At 39.1% G+C, this 13,841-nt stretch overlaps 1 protein-coding gene across 1 annotated transcript in view; it reads left to right on the forward strand.

Moving 5' to 3' along the window:
* Nucleotides 1-971: 971 nt before the first annotated feature.
* MRPL3 (mitochondrial ribosomal protein L3) overlaps nt 972-13,841 on the forward strand; it is a 51,853-nt gene continuing 38,983 nt past the window's right edge. The window contains exons 1-4 of the mRNA XM_060638662.3: nt 972-1,192; nt 2,450-2,634; nt 3,657-3,748; nt 12,299-12,397. Of these exons, the coding sequence (XP_060494645.1) occupies nt 1,101-1,192; nt 2,450-2,634; nt 3,657-3,748; nt 12,299-12,397 (468 nt within the window). The 5' untranslated portion in view covers nt 972-1,100. The remainder of the gene's footprint in view (nt 1,193-2,449; nt 2,635-3,656; nt 3,749-12,298; nt 12,398-13,841) is intronic.

Raw genomic sequence — 13,841 nt, forward strand, 5'->3', positions numbered from 1 at the left:
AATGAGCTCCCAAGGCACACACATTATGATTGGGTTGGGTCTGGAAACCAGGACAAGGGTTTATTTGTACAGAAGGTATGTTGGCTACTTATTGCTGCATCACAAATCACCCTAAAACTTAAAAATAAGAATAATCATTTATTCCCTTTGACAATTTTCTGGTCAGGAACCTGTGAGTTTCTTGGCTGGGTGGTTCAGGTTCGAGGTCTTTCATCACATGCAGGCATCTGAAGGGTTGCCTGGGACCAGAGGATCCACTTCTAAGAGGCTCACTCCTGGCTGAAAAGTTGGTTCCTCTTCATATAGGCCTTTCTACAAGGCTGTTTGAATGTCTGCAGGACATGACCACTGGCTTTCTCCACAGGGAGCAATCGGAGACAACGCAGAAGTAGCAATACTCTGTATAATCCAGCCCTGGAAGTCACACATGATCACCTTGGCCATATTCTGTTGTGAACACATGCCAGCCCTGTTTCAGTGCCAGCTCTGTCCATCTGCCAGATGTAGTATTTTGGACCGGCACGAAAATTCTGAGTCTCTGTTGCCTCATTTAGAATATAAAAATAACAATTTCCTTTTGGAGTTGTTTTGAACGTAAACCAGTGTAACAGTATCAAGGGCTGTTTAGTACAATGCGCTGCCCAGCAGTGAGCATTATTTAGAAGTGACCTGGCTTCCTTAAGGAACCTGTCCCTAGTTCGCTTCATTCTGGCAAAGTTTAAATTCCGAACATTTCCCTATTTCCCTCCCCCTGCCCCCCGCTTTTTTTTTTTTTTTTTTTTTTTTTTTTTTTTTTTCAACCCCTGGAGAGACAAATCAGTTAGTCCCCGCCATCCCTACCCTAACTGGGATCCAAAGTAGGACTATCCCCAAGCGGAACTCTAGTTCCGGGGGTTGACCTCGGTGCCCGGAGCGCATTAGGAAACGGACCGGAAGTGACTCCAGCGGCTCTTTTCCGACCTGGGAGGGCAGCGGTACAAAGTCAGCGGGAGGATCCCGGAGGGCTCCGGTGGATTCGAGGCTGCAGCGTGGGGACGTCTTGAAAGCAGAGCGGCGGGGCGACAGGAAGAGCAGCGGGCCGAGCCCTCCCCGGCTACTCCATGCCTGGTTGGAGGCTGCTGGCTCAGGCCGGCGCCCGGGTGCTGGGCTGCGGCGCGAGCGGCCTGGGTGCTGCCCGGGGCTCGGGAAACAGGTGGGTGTTCGAGACTGGGTGTGGAGGTGTGGTCCCTGCGAAACACTGCGACCCGGAGCAGTGCCATGGCCCAGTGCGGAGGGGTCTGCCCTGGGTGGAGGAGAAATGGGCTGTCTCCAGACCGCAGGCACACAGGAGTTAGGAGCGGTAGTCCAAGGAAGCGCCGTTTAAAGGACTGAAGGGGTGGTTTTTTGTTTTTAATGTTTATGAGCCAGCGACTGGCAGAGGGCATTACCAACAGCAGTTATATTATCTACCAGTTAGTGGGCGTTTTCTCTGTACTGAATGCTTTGTTGAGTATGTTAGGCGTCTTAGTTCTCGTAGCCTTATGAGATAGAACTGCTGTCGTTATTCCTTCTACAGATACTATCATTATTCCGTAGTCATGATTACGTTTTGCAGATAAAACGGCAGCCTGGGGAGGTAAGATCAGTCAACTAATTAGTGCAAAATTTGGGACTCTAACGTGGATGCACCTGAGTACAAAAGGGGCATAGACGACAGAAAGCTTTACTCCTTTTCTGACCCTCTCTGCAAGAATTACACACCTCCTTCCCGACTTTCATCCCCTGAAGTCTTCCTTGGTATGTTCAAGTGGTCAGAGACCATGTCTTTTATGTATCTTCTGAGCTTTGGCAATGTCATTGCAGGGAAGAGGTGAGCTTATCAGAGAAAGGTCAGCATCCCACATTCTGCCACCTCCACTGGATGTAAACTATTAAGGGACATATACAAATGGGTCAGTGGCTTCTCCTTTGTAGGACAGCTCTGTTAGAAATTGGTTTATCCCAGAGAAGATGAAGACCTTTTACCGTAGGGTAATCATTGACAGTAAATATGTGAATCCCGGGGCGCCTGGGTGGCTTGGTCGGTTAAGCGTCCGACTTCGGCTCAGGTCATGATCTCACGGTCGGTGAGTTCGAGCCCCGCGTCGGGCACTGTGATGACAGCTCAGAGCCTGGAGCCTGTTTCAGATTCTGTGTCTCCCTCTCTCCCTGCCCCTCCCCTGTTCACGCTATGTCTCTCTCTGTCTCAAAAATAAATAAACGTTAAAAAAAAAAAAAAAATGTGTGAATCCCATTTTTGTCCTAAGAAATGTGAGGGGGAAAAAAAAAAAAAAAAAACCAAACTTGCACAGATTCCAGACCCTTTCCTAAGGGCCAGACTACACTTTCCAACGCATGTGACCTCCCTTCCCCATGTTAAATGGGGGAACCTTTTATATTGTGGTTTGTTTTCCAATTTTTGTTTTTACAGAGCAGACATCTGGCTTTTGGTTAGAAGTCTCCATGGCAGGAGTGGTACTTGGTGGGATGAGCATCTTTCTGAAGAAAATGTCTCATTTGTTAAGCAGTTGGTCTCTGAGGAAAATAAAGCCCAATTAGCAAGTAAACTGTGTCCTTTAAAAGATGAACCATGGCCTCTACATCCTTGGGAGCCAGGTAGTTATTTTATATTTGAGAAGTTCTCATTCCCTAATGTGACTGGCATACTCAAAATCATAGTGACTGCTGCGAAATGATAAATTTCTTGAATTTATTTTTCATGTCTCAAGTGTGTCTGTTTCAATGTAGTTTGGTTTGCAAATTTATTTCTAGAATGCTGGTCTACTATGAGTGAATGTCTGATGGTAATCAAGATTTCCTCAAGAAGCTATTTTGCAGGTGAAAGGAAGATCATTCTGCATATGTCTTCTTGTTTCCTTCAGATAAAAAAATAAAATAAGTCAGGGAAGAAAAGCTGGAGGAGTGTAATTTAAACTGCAGTGTGTCACAGTGATGTTTTCAGTTGGGGTTCTAGCACTCCAGGTTTGCAAAGCATAACTCCAGAATCAGCAACTTGTAGCTCGCAGAGTATTAAACCCATGTGTAGCCAGACCAAGAAGAATAAGGCCTGTCTTGTTGAGAGTGTGGTCTCTGGTTGGGGTTTATTGTGTCAATTGAATTGTATAGTGATCAGAAGTTCTTAGTGGAGTAACTTTCCGAACTTAGGCAAAAAATCTAAGGGGCATGGTGGAGGCTGACATATTTTAGCAACGTGACCTCTTGTGTCATCCCTGTTACCCCACCTAAGTTCTTAGAATTTGAGTGGTAGATGTTTCCCAATTAATGAGGTTAGATATAAATTGATACTAGGAAAGCAAAGTGTAATGATAGATTTATGCCCTCTCTTAATAGCATTATTTTAAAAGCAGAATATTATGTTTACCTATTTTCTTCATTTTGTATAGTTCTCGTATATTTGTTCATTATACAGAGATTTATTAAGTACCAATATCTTACCCAGCCATGGTTGAAGTCTCTTACATCTCTAAGGAGCAGTTGTATATTACTCTGTGAATATATTAACATGGTCTTAGCTGCCTATTGCTCATATTGAAACCACAGTGTAGGAAATACTGTTGTATCATGTTGACGAGTGTTGAAAAAGTTTGTAATAACACTGATTTGTGTTTAATTACCAGGTTCCTCTAGAGTAGGCCTTATCGCCCTAAAGCTGGGTATGATGCCTTTATGGACCAAAGATGGTCAAAAACATGTGGTCACATTACTTCAGGTAAGACAGAAACAGAAGATGTAACAGATCTGTACGTGTACCAAGATCTATTTGTGCAAATCTGAACGGGCAGTATTTGTATCCTAAAATACATAAGTGTATGGTGAAGAATGGGCTAATGTCAAGCATAAATACTATTAAAGAACTTTACTTCTGATTATTTCAGTAAATGTTTCAGTTTTGCCTGAGTGGTGGTCTTCATGATGCTGGCTTTGGATTTAACTAGGGCAATGAACAAAAAACAGTGTAACCTAGCTTCTCACAAAGGTACCAGTTTAATTCATAATCGGAAAAATCTGTCCCAACTTATTTTCATTCTTTCCTCTCAAAATTAACATTTTGGTCTTGTATATATACAATGGAATATTACTTGGTGATCAAAATGAATGAAATCTTGCAATTTGTAACTGTGGATGGAACTAGAGAATTATGTTAAGTGAAATAAGTCAGTCAGAGAAAGATAAATATATGATTTCACTCGTGGAATTTAAGAAAACAAGTTAATTTAGGGGAAGGGAAGGAAAAATAAGATAAAAAGAGATGGAGGCAAATCATAAGAAACTTGATTTTTTTTTTTATTCTTTTATTTTTTATTTTTTTAAATGTACATCCAAATTAGTTAGCATATAGTGCAACAATTATTTCAGGAGTAGATTCCTTAGTGCCCCTTACCCATTTAGCCCATCCCCCCGCCCACAATCCCTCCCCTAACCCTCAGTTTGTTCTCCATATTTAAGGGTCTCCTCTGTTTTGTCCTTCTTCCTGTTTTTATATTATTTTTGTATCCCTTCCCTTACATTCATCTGTTTTGTCATTTAAACTCTTCATATGAGTGAAGTCATATGATCTTTGTCTTTCTCTGACTAATTTCACTTAGCATAATACCCTCCAGTTCCATCCACGTAGTTGCAACTGGCAAGATTTCACTCTTTTTTATTGCCAAGTAATCCTCCATTGTATACATATACTACATCTTCTTTATCCATTTATTCATCGATGGACATTTGGGCTCTTTCCATACTTTGGCTATTGTTGATTGTGCTGCTATAAATATGGGGGTGCATGTGTCACTTCGAAACAGCACCCCTGTATCCCATGGATAAATGCCTAGTAGTGCAATTGCTGGGCCGTAGGGTAGTTCTATTTTTAGTTTTTTGAGGAACCTCCATACTGTTTGCCAGAGTGGCTGCACCAGCTTGCATTCCCACCAAAATGCAAAAGAGATCCTCTTTCTCTGCATCCTTGCCAATATCTGTTGTTGTCTGGGTTGTTAATGTTAGCCATTCTGACAGGTGTAAGGTGGTATCTCATTGTGGTTTTGATTTGTATTTCCCTGATGATGAGTGATGTGGAGCATTTTCTCATGTGCCAGTTGGCCATCTGTATGTCTTCTGTGGAGAAGTGTCTATCCATGTTTTTGCCCATTTCTTCACTGGATTCTTTGTTCTTTATAGATTTTGGATACTAACCCTTTATCTGATATGTCATTTGCAAATATCTTCTCCCATTCTGTTGGTTGCCTTTTAGTTTTGCTGATTGTTTCCTTCACTGTGCAGAAGCTTTTTATTTTGATGAGCTCCCAGTAGTTCATTTTTGCTTTTGTTTCCCTTGCCTCCGGAGACGTGTTGAGTAAGAAGTTGCTGCAGCCAGGATCAAAGAGGTTTTTGCCTGCTTTCTCCTTGAGGATTGTGATGGCTTCCTGTCTTACATTTAGGTCTTTCATCCATTTTGAGTTTATTTTTGTGTATGGTGTAAGAAAGTGGTCCAGGTCCGTTTTTCTGCATGTTGCTGTCCACAGTTTTCCCAGCACCATTTGTTGAAGTGACTGTCTTTATTCCACTGGATATTCTTTCCTGCTTTGTCAAATTTTAGTTGCTCATACATTTGGGGGTCCATTTCTGGATCTCTGTTCTGTTCATCTGAGTGTCTTTTTTTGTGCCAGTACCATACTGTCTGGATGATTACAGCTTTGTAATGCATCTTGAAGTCTGGGATTGTGATGCCTCCCACTTTGGTTTTCTTTTTCAGGATTGCTTTGGCTTTTCAGGGTCTTTTCTGGTTCCATACAAATTTTAGGATTGTTTGTTCTATCTCTGTTAAGAATGCTGGTGTAATTTTGATAGGGGTTGCATTAAATTTGTAGATTGCTTTGGATAGTATCAACATTTTAATAATATTTGTTCTTCCAATCCATGAGCATGGAATATTTTTTTCATTTTTTTGTGTCTTCTTCAATTTCTTTCATAAGCTTTCTACAGTTTTCAGTGTATGGATTTTTTAACTCTTTGGTTCGATTTATTCATAGGTATTTTATGGCTTTTAGTGCAACTGTAAATGGGATCGATTCCTTGATTTCTCTGTCTGTTGCTTCATTGGTGGTGTATAGGAATGCAACCGATTTCTCTACGTTGATTTTATATCCTGCAACTTTGCTGAATTCATGAATCAGTTCTAGCAGGTTTTTGGTGGAATCTTTTGGGTTTTCCATATAGACTATCATGTCATCTGCAAAGAGTGAAAGTTTGACCTCCTCCTGGCCGATTTGGAATGCCTTTTATTTCTTTGTGTTGTCTGACTGCAGAGGCTAAGACTACCAATACTATGTTGAATAACAGTGGTGAGAGTGGACATCCCTGTCTTGTTCCTGACCTTGGGGGGAAAGCTCTCAGTTTCTCCCCATTGAGGATGATGTTAGCGTTGGGTGATTCATATATGGCTTTTATGATCTTGAGGTATGCTCTTCTATCCCTGCTTTCTTGAGGGTTTTTATCAAGAAAGGATGCTGTATTTTGTCAAATGCTTTCTCTGCATCTATTGAGAGGATCCTATGGTTCTCGTCCTTTCTTTTATTGATGTGATGAATCACGTTAATTGTTTTGCGGATATTGAACCAGCCCTGCATCCCAGGTATAAATCCCACTTGGTCGTGGTGAATAATTTTTGTAATGTATTGTTGGATCTGGATGACTAATATCTTGTTGAGGATTTTTGCATCCATGTTCATCAGGGAGATTGGTCTATAGTTCTCCTTTTCAGTGGGGTCTCTGTCTGGTTTTGGAATCAAGGTAATGCTGGCATCACAGAAAGAGTTTCATAGAAAGGAGTTTACCTTTCATTTCTATTTTTTGGAACAGCTTCAAGAGAATAGATGTTAACTGTTCCTTAAATGTTTGGTAGAATTCCCCTGGAAAGCCATCTGGCCCTGGACTCTTGTTTTTTTGGCAGATTTTTGATTACTAATTCGATTTCCTTACTGGTTATGGGTCTGTTCAAATTTTCTATTTTTTCCTGTTGCAGTTTTTGTAGTGTATATGTTTCTAGGAATTTGTCCATTTCTTCCAGATTGCCCTTTTTATTGGCATATAATTGTTCATAATATTCTCTTATTATTGTTCTTATCTCTGCTGTGTTGGTTGTGATCGCTTCTCTTTCATTCTTGATTTTATTTATTTGGGTCCTTTCCTTTTTCTTCATGATCCAACTGGCTAGTAGTTTATCAATTTTGTTAATTCTTTCAAAGCACCAGCTTCTTGTTTCATTGATCTGTTCCACTGTTTTTTTGGCTTTGATAGCATTAATTTCTGCTCTAATCTTTATTATTTCCTGCCTTCTGCTGGTTTTGGGTTTTATTTGCTATTCTTTTTCCAGCTCCTTAAGGCATAAAGTTAGGTTGTGTATATGAGATCTTTCGTCCTTCTTTAGGAAGGCCTGGATTGCTATATACTTTCCTCTTATGACTGCCTTTGCTGCGTCCCAGAGGTTTTGGGTTGTGGTGTTACCATTGTCATTGACTCCCATATACTTTTTGAATTCCTCTTTAACTTCTTGGTTAGCTCATTCATTCTTTAGTAGGATATTCTTCAGTCTCCAAGTATTTGTTACCTTTCCAAATTTGTTCTTGTGGTTGATTTTGAGTTGCATAGCGTTGTGGTCTGAAAATATGCACGGTATGATCTCAACCTCTTTGTACTTACTTAGGACTGATTTGTGTCCCAGTGTATGGTCTTTTCTGGAGAACGTTCCATGTGCACTGGAGAAGAATGTATATTCTGTTGCTTTAAGATGAAATGTTCTGAATAGATCTGTTAAGTCCATCTGGACCAGTGTGTCATTCCAAGCCATTGTTTCCTTGTGGATTTTTTGATTAGATGATCTGTCCGTTGCTGTGAGTGGGGTGTTGAAGTCTCCTACTATTATGGTATTACTATCAATGAGCTTCTTTATGTTTGTGATTAATTGATTTATATATTTGGGTGCTCGCACATTTGGCGCCTAAATGTTTACAATTGTTAGGTCTTCTTGGTGGATAGACCCCTTGATTATGATATAATGCCCTTCTGCATCTCTTGATACAGTCTTTATTTTAAAGTCTAGATTGTCTGATTTAAGTATGGCTACTCCAGATTTCTTTTATTGACCATTAGCATGATAGATGGTTCTTCATCCCCTTATTTTCAATCTGAAGGTGTCTTTATGTCTGAAGTGGGTCTCTTGTAAACAGCATCTAGATGGGTCTTGTTTTCTTATCCATTCTTTTACCCTATGTCCTTTGATTGGAGCATTGAGTCCATTGACATTTAGAGTGAGTACTGAAAGATAGAAATTTATTGCTGTAATGATGCTTGTAGAGTTGGAGTTTCTGGTGGTGTTCTCTGGTCCTTTCTAATCTTTGTTGCATAATTTTTTTTTTCATCTTTTCTCCCCTCAGAGAGTCCCCCTTAAAATTTCTTGCAGGGCTGGTTTAGTGGTCACAAACTCCTTTAATTTTTGTTTGTCTAGGAAACTTTTAATCTCTCCTTCTCTTTTGAATGACAGCCTTTCTGGATAAAGAATTCTTCGCTGCATATTTTTCTGATTCTGCACACTGAATATATCCTGCCACTCCTTTCTGGTCTGCCAAGTTTTTGTGGATAGGTCTGCTGCAAACCTGATCTGTCTTGCCTTATAGGTTAGGGACTTTTTTTCCCTTGCTGCTTTCACGATTCTCTCCTTGTCCGAGTATTTTGTGAATTTGACTATGATATACCTTGTTGATGGTCAGTTTTTGCTGAATCTAATGGGGGTCCTTTGTGCATCCTGGATTTTGATGTCAATGTCTTTCCCCAGGTTAGGAAAGTTTTCCACTATGATTTGTTCACATAACCCTTCTACCCCTATTTCTCTGTCTTTCTCTTCTGGGACCCCTATGATTCTGATGTTGTTCCTTTTTGATCACTGATTTCTCTAATTCTTAAATCGTGCTCTTTTGCCTTAATCTCCCTCTTTTTTTCTGCTTCATTATTCTCTATAAGTTTGTCCTCTGTATCGCTGATTCTCTGTTCTGCCTCGTCCATCCTTCCTGCCGCTGCATCCATCCGTGATTGCAGTTCAGTTACAACATTTTTTATTTCATTCTATTTTTTACTTCTTTTATCTCTGCAGAAAGAGATTCTAATCTGTTTTCTACTCCAGCTGGTATTCTTATTATCATGATTCTAAATTCTGGTTCAGACATCTTGCTTATATCTGTGTTGGTTAAATCACTCTCTGTCGTTTTTTCGTGCTCTTTCTTTTGGGGTGAATTCCTTCGTGTTGTCATTTTGAAGGGAGAAAAGGAATTAATGAGGTACAAAAATTAAAATTATAAAAATATTAAAATTAAAATATTAAAATTAAAAAATAAACACACACAAAATCTAATAAATGATGCTAGATCCTAGGTGTGTTTTGGTCTGGGTGTTGATAGTGGTGTGACATAGGAAAAAGGGGGGGGGGGAGGAAATCATTTGAGAATTTGAAAAAATGAATACACTGATGTAGACTAAAATGAGATAATGGGAGTAAAATAGAATTTGAAAAAATTTACACAAAAGTAAAGAATATAGTAGGAAGAAAATTAAAGAAAAATATTTCTAATAAAAATTAAAAATAAAAATGAATTTTTTTCTCTTTCTATATTCAAGAGAAAGAAAAAAAGGAAATCTTTTGAAAATTTGAAAAAGTGAATACAATGTGGTAGACTGAAATAAAATGATGGCAGTAAAATAGAATATGAATAATTTACCTAAAAGCAAAAAAATATAGTAAGAAAAAATTAAAAATGTTTTTAATAGAAATTGAAAGTAAAAATGAAGTTTTTCACTGTCTGCTTTGAAGAAAAAGAAATGAAAAAAGAAAACACGGAAATTGTTTGAAAATTTGAAAAGCTGAATACACTGAAGTAGACTGAAATAGAATGATAGAAGTAAGGTAGAATTTGAGAAAAATTACACAAAAGTAAAGAATATAGTAAAAAAATTAAAGGAAAATATTTTTAATAAAAATTGAAAATAAAAATGAATTTTTTGTCTTTCTGCTGCATTCTGTGGTTCAGGTTGTACAGATTGTTGTGTTAATCCTCCAGTCAGTTTTCTAGGTGTGTAGGATGGTTTAGTGTTGGTCAGGCTGTATTTCATGGACGCGGGGCTCACAAAGAACTTCAATGCTGTTCTGCCATCTTGCCTTCTCTCCATAAGAGACTTTTAAATACAGATAACAAACTGAGAGCTGTTGGAGAGATGTTGGGTTGGGGGATGGGCCAAATGGGTGATGGGCATTAAGGAAGGCATTTGTTGGGATGTGTAATGGGTGTTATATGTAAGTGATGAATCACTAAATTTGACTCCTGAAATCATTGCACTATGTGTTAACTAACTTGAATTTAAATATACAAATTTTTTAAAAAATTTGATCTCTTTGCTAACTTAGAATGTAACGCTCTTGTCTAGGGAAGCATTTTGTTCTCTGAGATGATACAAACTCTAATTGTTAAAAATGCGGGTGCTGGGACCAGAATACTTGACTTCACATCTTGATTCTTCCACTGCTTAGCTGTGTTCCTTGGAGCACTGTGCCTCCTCTGTAAAAGATAGAATTGTATTTGGTAAAGGAAGTAACTATTACCCACCTCAGAAGGTTTTTGTGAGAGTTGCACAAGGTGTAAATGTCAAGCTTTTAAAATAGTGTTAAATGTCCAATTTATATTGGCCACTGTTGTCTTTACAATTATTATTAGAGAAAGATCACTGATGGAGTTAGGAGACCATCATTCCCCAAATTGGGTTGGACATCTGAGTTCATCTTTGGGGACTAATCCTAGACAGGTGATTGGACAGATGGTGGTGATTAAAATGAGTGCTCAAGGGGCACCTGGGTGGCTCAGTCGGTTGAGCGTCCGACTTCGGCTCAGGTCATGATCTCACGGTCCGTGAGTTCGAGCCCCGCGTCGGGCTCTGTGCTGACAGCTCAGAGCCTGGAGCCTGCTTCCGATTCTGTGTCTCCCTCTCTCTCTGACCCTCCCCCATTCATGCTCTGTCTCTCTCTGTCTCAAAAATAAATAAACGTTTAAAAAAAAAAAAATTTAAAATGAGTGCTCAAGCACAGAAGTACGCTGAGTGCTCATAGGCCCCAGGGGGCCTTACAGGCCTTAGGACATTGTTATTGACCCTGAATGATCAAAGAGAGGATTATAGTTTCTAAAACTCTAGGGAACTTTGAGAGCTTTTAGGAATGCCTAGTTGGATTGTAAATTGGTACAACCACTTCGGAAAACAGTTTAGCATAATTATGTGGTAAAGTTGAGATTGGTGAACCTTGTAGTCTGGCCATTTCACTCCTGAGTGTTTAACAGAAAACTTGAGCAGGATACCTCTACAACAGTTATTATAGCAGTATTGCTCTTAATACTTCCCCAACTAGAAATAACCCACATGTCTAACAGAATGGATAAATAAGTCATGGTATTCACAAAATGGAAAGCTGGATGGCAGTGAAAATGAACAGAAGAGAGCTACACACAACAATATGGATTAAACTTATAAATATAAACAAGTGAAAGAAGCAAAGCATGGAAAAGCACCTACAGTTTGATTCTATTTGTACAAAGTCTAAAGCAGGCAACACTAAACTACATTATTAAATACTTTCAAAGGTAGCAATTATAAAGAAAAGTAAGTAAATGATTACTGTAAGTGTCAAGAATAGTAGTTATTTCTGGGGCAGTGCTTCTCAAATTTTAGTGAGCCTCACAATCAACCTGGAAGGCTTATAAAATGAGATTCTGATTCAGTAGGTCTGGGCTGAGGCCTAAGGGTCAGCATTTTCACCAAGTTCCCAGGTGATGTCGATGCTGCTTCTTTGGAGACCACACATTGAGAACCACTGCTTCAGGGGTAAAAAAAAAAAAAAAAAAAAAGGCAGGGAGGTTATTGGGAAGAGCCATGCAGAGGTTTTGTGTATTCTACTTCTTGACATGGGTGGTGGTTAATGCCTGTTTTCTTCACAACTACGCGTTCTGTTGTATATTTTTGTTTTAGGCACTTTTCTCTATGTGTTGTCTGTATGCTCTGCCTGTACTTGACTTTTTTTTTTAAGGGTATTTCTATAATTTAAGATTGTGGTTGGTGTTAGAGGAATGGTGAGATAATTAACTTTAGGGAATTCCTCATTGTCCTAAGGCTTTGGTGTGGCTGGTATGATATGTTAAAATGTATCTTGGCACATAACTTAGTTTTTTTATATTTGTTTTCTTAGGTACAAGACTGTCATGTTCTAAAATATACTCCAAAGGAAAACCATGATGGAAAAATGGCAGCCCTAACTGTAGGAGGAAAAACTGTGTCACGTTTCTATGTAAGGATGTATTTTCATTCTTTAGAATAGTACATTTCATTAGCTTCAGATCTGAATTCTTTAAGTTTTAAGGCTATTCCGTAGTCACAGACTTGTGTTTGTCCATGTGGTAAATTGTGGATTTGGGGTGGAGGTAGTTTCTTGAAGCCCTTGAGCCCAGGATTCTCTATTGTTCCAGTTCCTCTCTTTAGTATTTGGAACAAGTAACTTTACCCTCCATGCTGAAGTATTTACCCATCTGTACAATGGGGATAAAAATACTACCTACCTAAGAGATTTGTTACCAAGATTAATGAGATTTTTCATATGTATCTTCTACAAAGACACATGGAAGAGGGCATGTGTGCTTGGGAAGAGAGGTGTGGTGTAGGAGATCTTAGTATGTGAGCGTGGGGAAAGGTAGTTAAGGTGCAAAGGTACACCTTTCTGGGTAGAGTGCTGAAGGGTTTAGACTTCATCCTGTAGACTCCCAAGCACTTTCTAAATTCTTTAAAAAAAAAATTTTTTTTTTTTTAATGTTTATTTTTGAGACAGAGCATGAGTGAGGCAGGGGCAGAGAGACAGGGAGACACAGAATCCGAAGCAGGCTCCAGGCTCTGAACTGTCACCACAGAGCCCCATGCGGGGCTTGAACTCGTCAACTGCGAGATCATGACCTGAGCCGAAGTTGGATGCTCAACCAACTGAGCCACCCAGGCACCCCAAGAGCTTTCTGAATTCTTTAACTGTGGCAGTAATGTGGTCAGGTCGTTATCCTGGTTAACTAGATAAGAAGAATCTGGGTGCGAGGAGGACATTTAGGAAGTTGTTTTAAGCTCTGGGAAGAGTGGATAAAAGGCTTTGAGCCAAGGCAGTTGCATTGGGCTTGGAAGAGACAGGGATTTAAAGAAGACTGGGTGAGTATATGGTGAGGGGACGCAGGCAGAGAGTGGTTCCTAAGCGAGCACCTGGTTCATTGCTAATGCTGTAACCTGAAATAGCAACAAGGAAAGAGGAAGTTTTGGAGGAAAGAAGTGTGTGCGGCATTTATAGAAAATTCAGGTGGGGTTGTCCCGTAAATAGTGGGATATACTGATCAGTGAATTCAGTTATATGGTTAAAACCATATAGAATCATCAGAGTCCTATAGTTTGGTAGGACTAGAGTCCATTTAGGCCTGTCTCATAAGTGTTAGAGAAGTTAGTTACTTTTGCATATTATACTAGTATTGCCTATTTATATATATTTTTAGTTCTGCTAAAAATTCTGCTATTCACTCTTGACAATTTATTGGCTAATAATTTTAGGATTTAAAATAATTTCACAGTAATGAAAAGCACAGTGAGGTATTTATGGAAACTTTTTTTACATGTCAGATTTTTTTCAAATGTTTGAATATTTTAAATGTATATATGCTAGTCTTCATGTGAATAATTTTTTGATACATGTTTTCTCGTTGATTGTA

This window comes from Panthera onca, chromosome C2 (genome assembly GCF_046562875.1).
Source record: "Panthera onca isolate mPanOnc1 chromosome C2, mPanOnc1 haplotype 2, whole genome shotgun sequence".
Lineage (NCBI taxonomy): Eukaryota > Metazoa > Chordata > Mammalia > Carnivora > Felidae > Panthera > Panthera onca.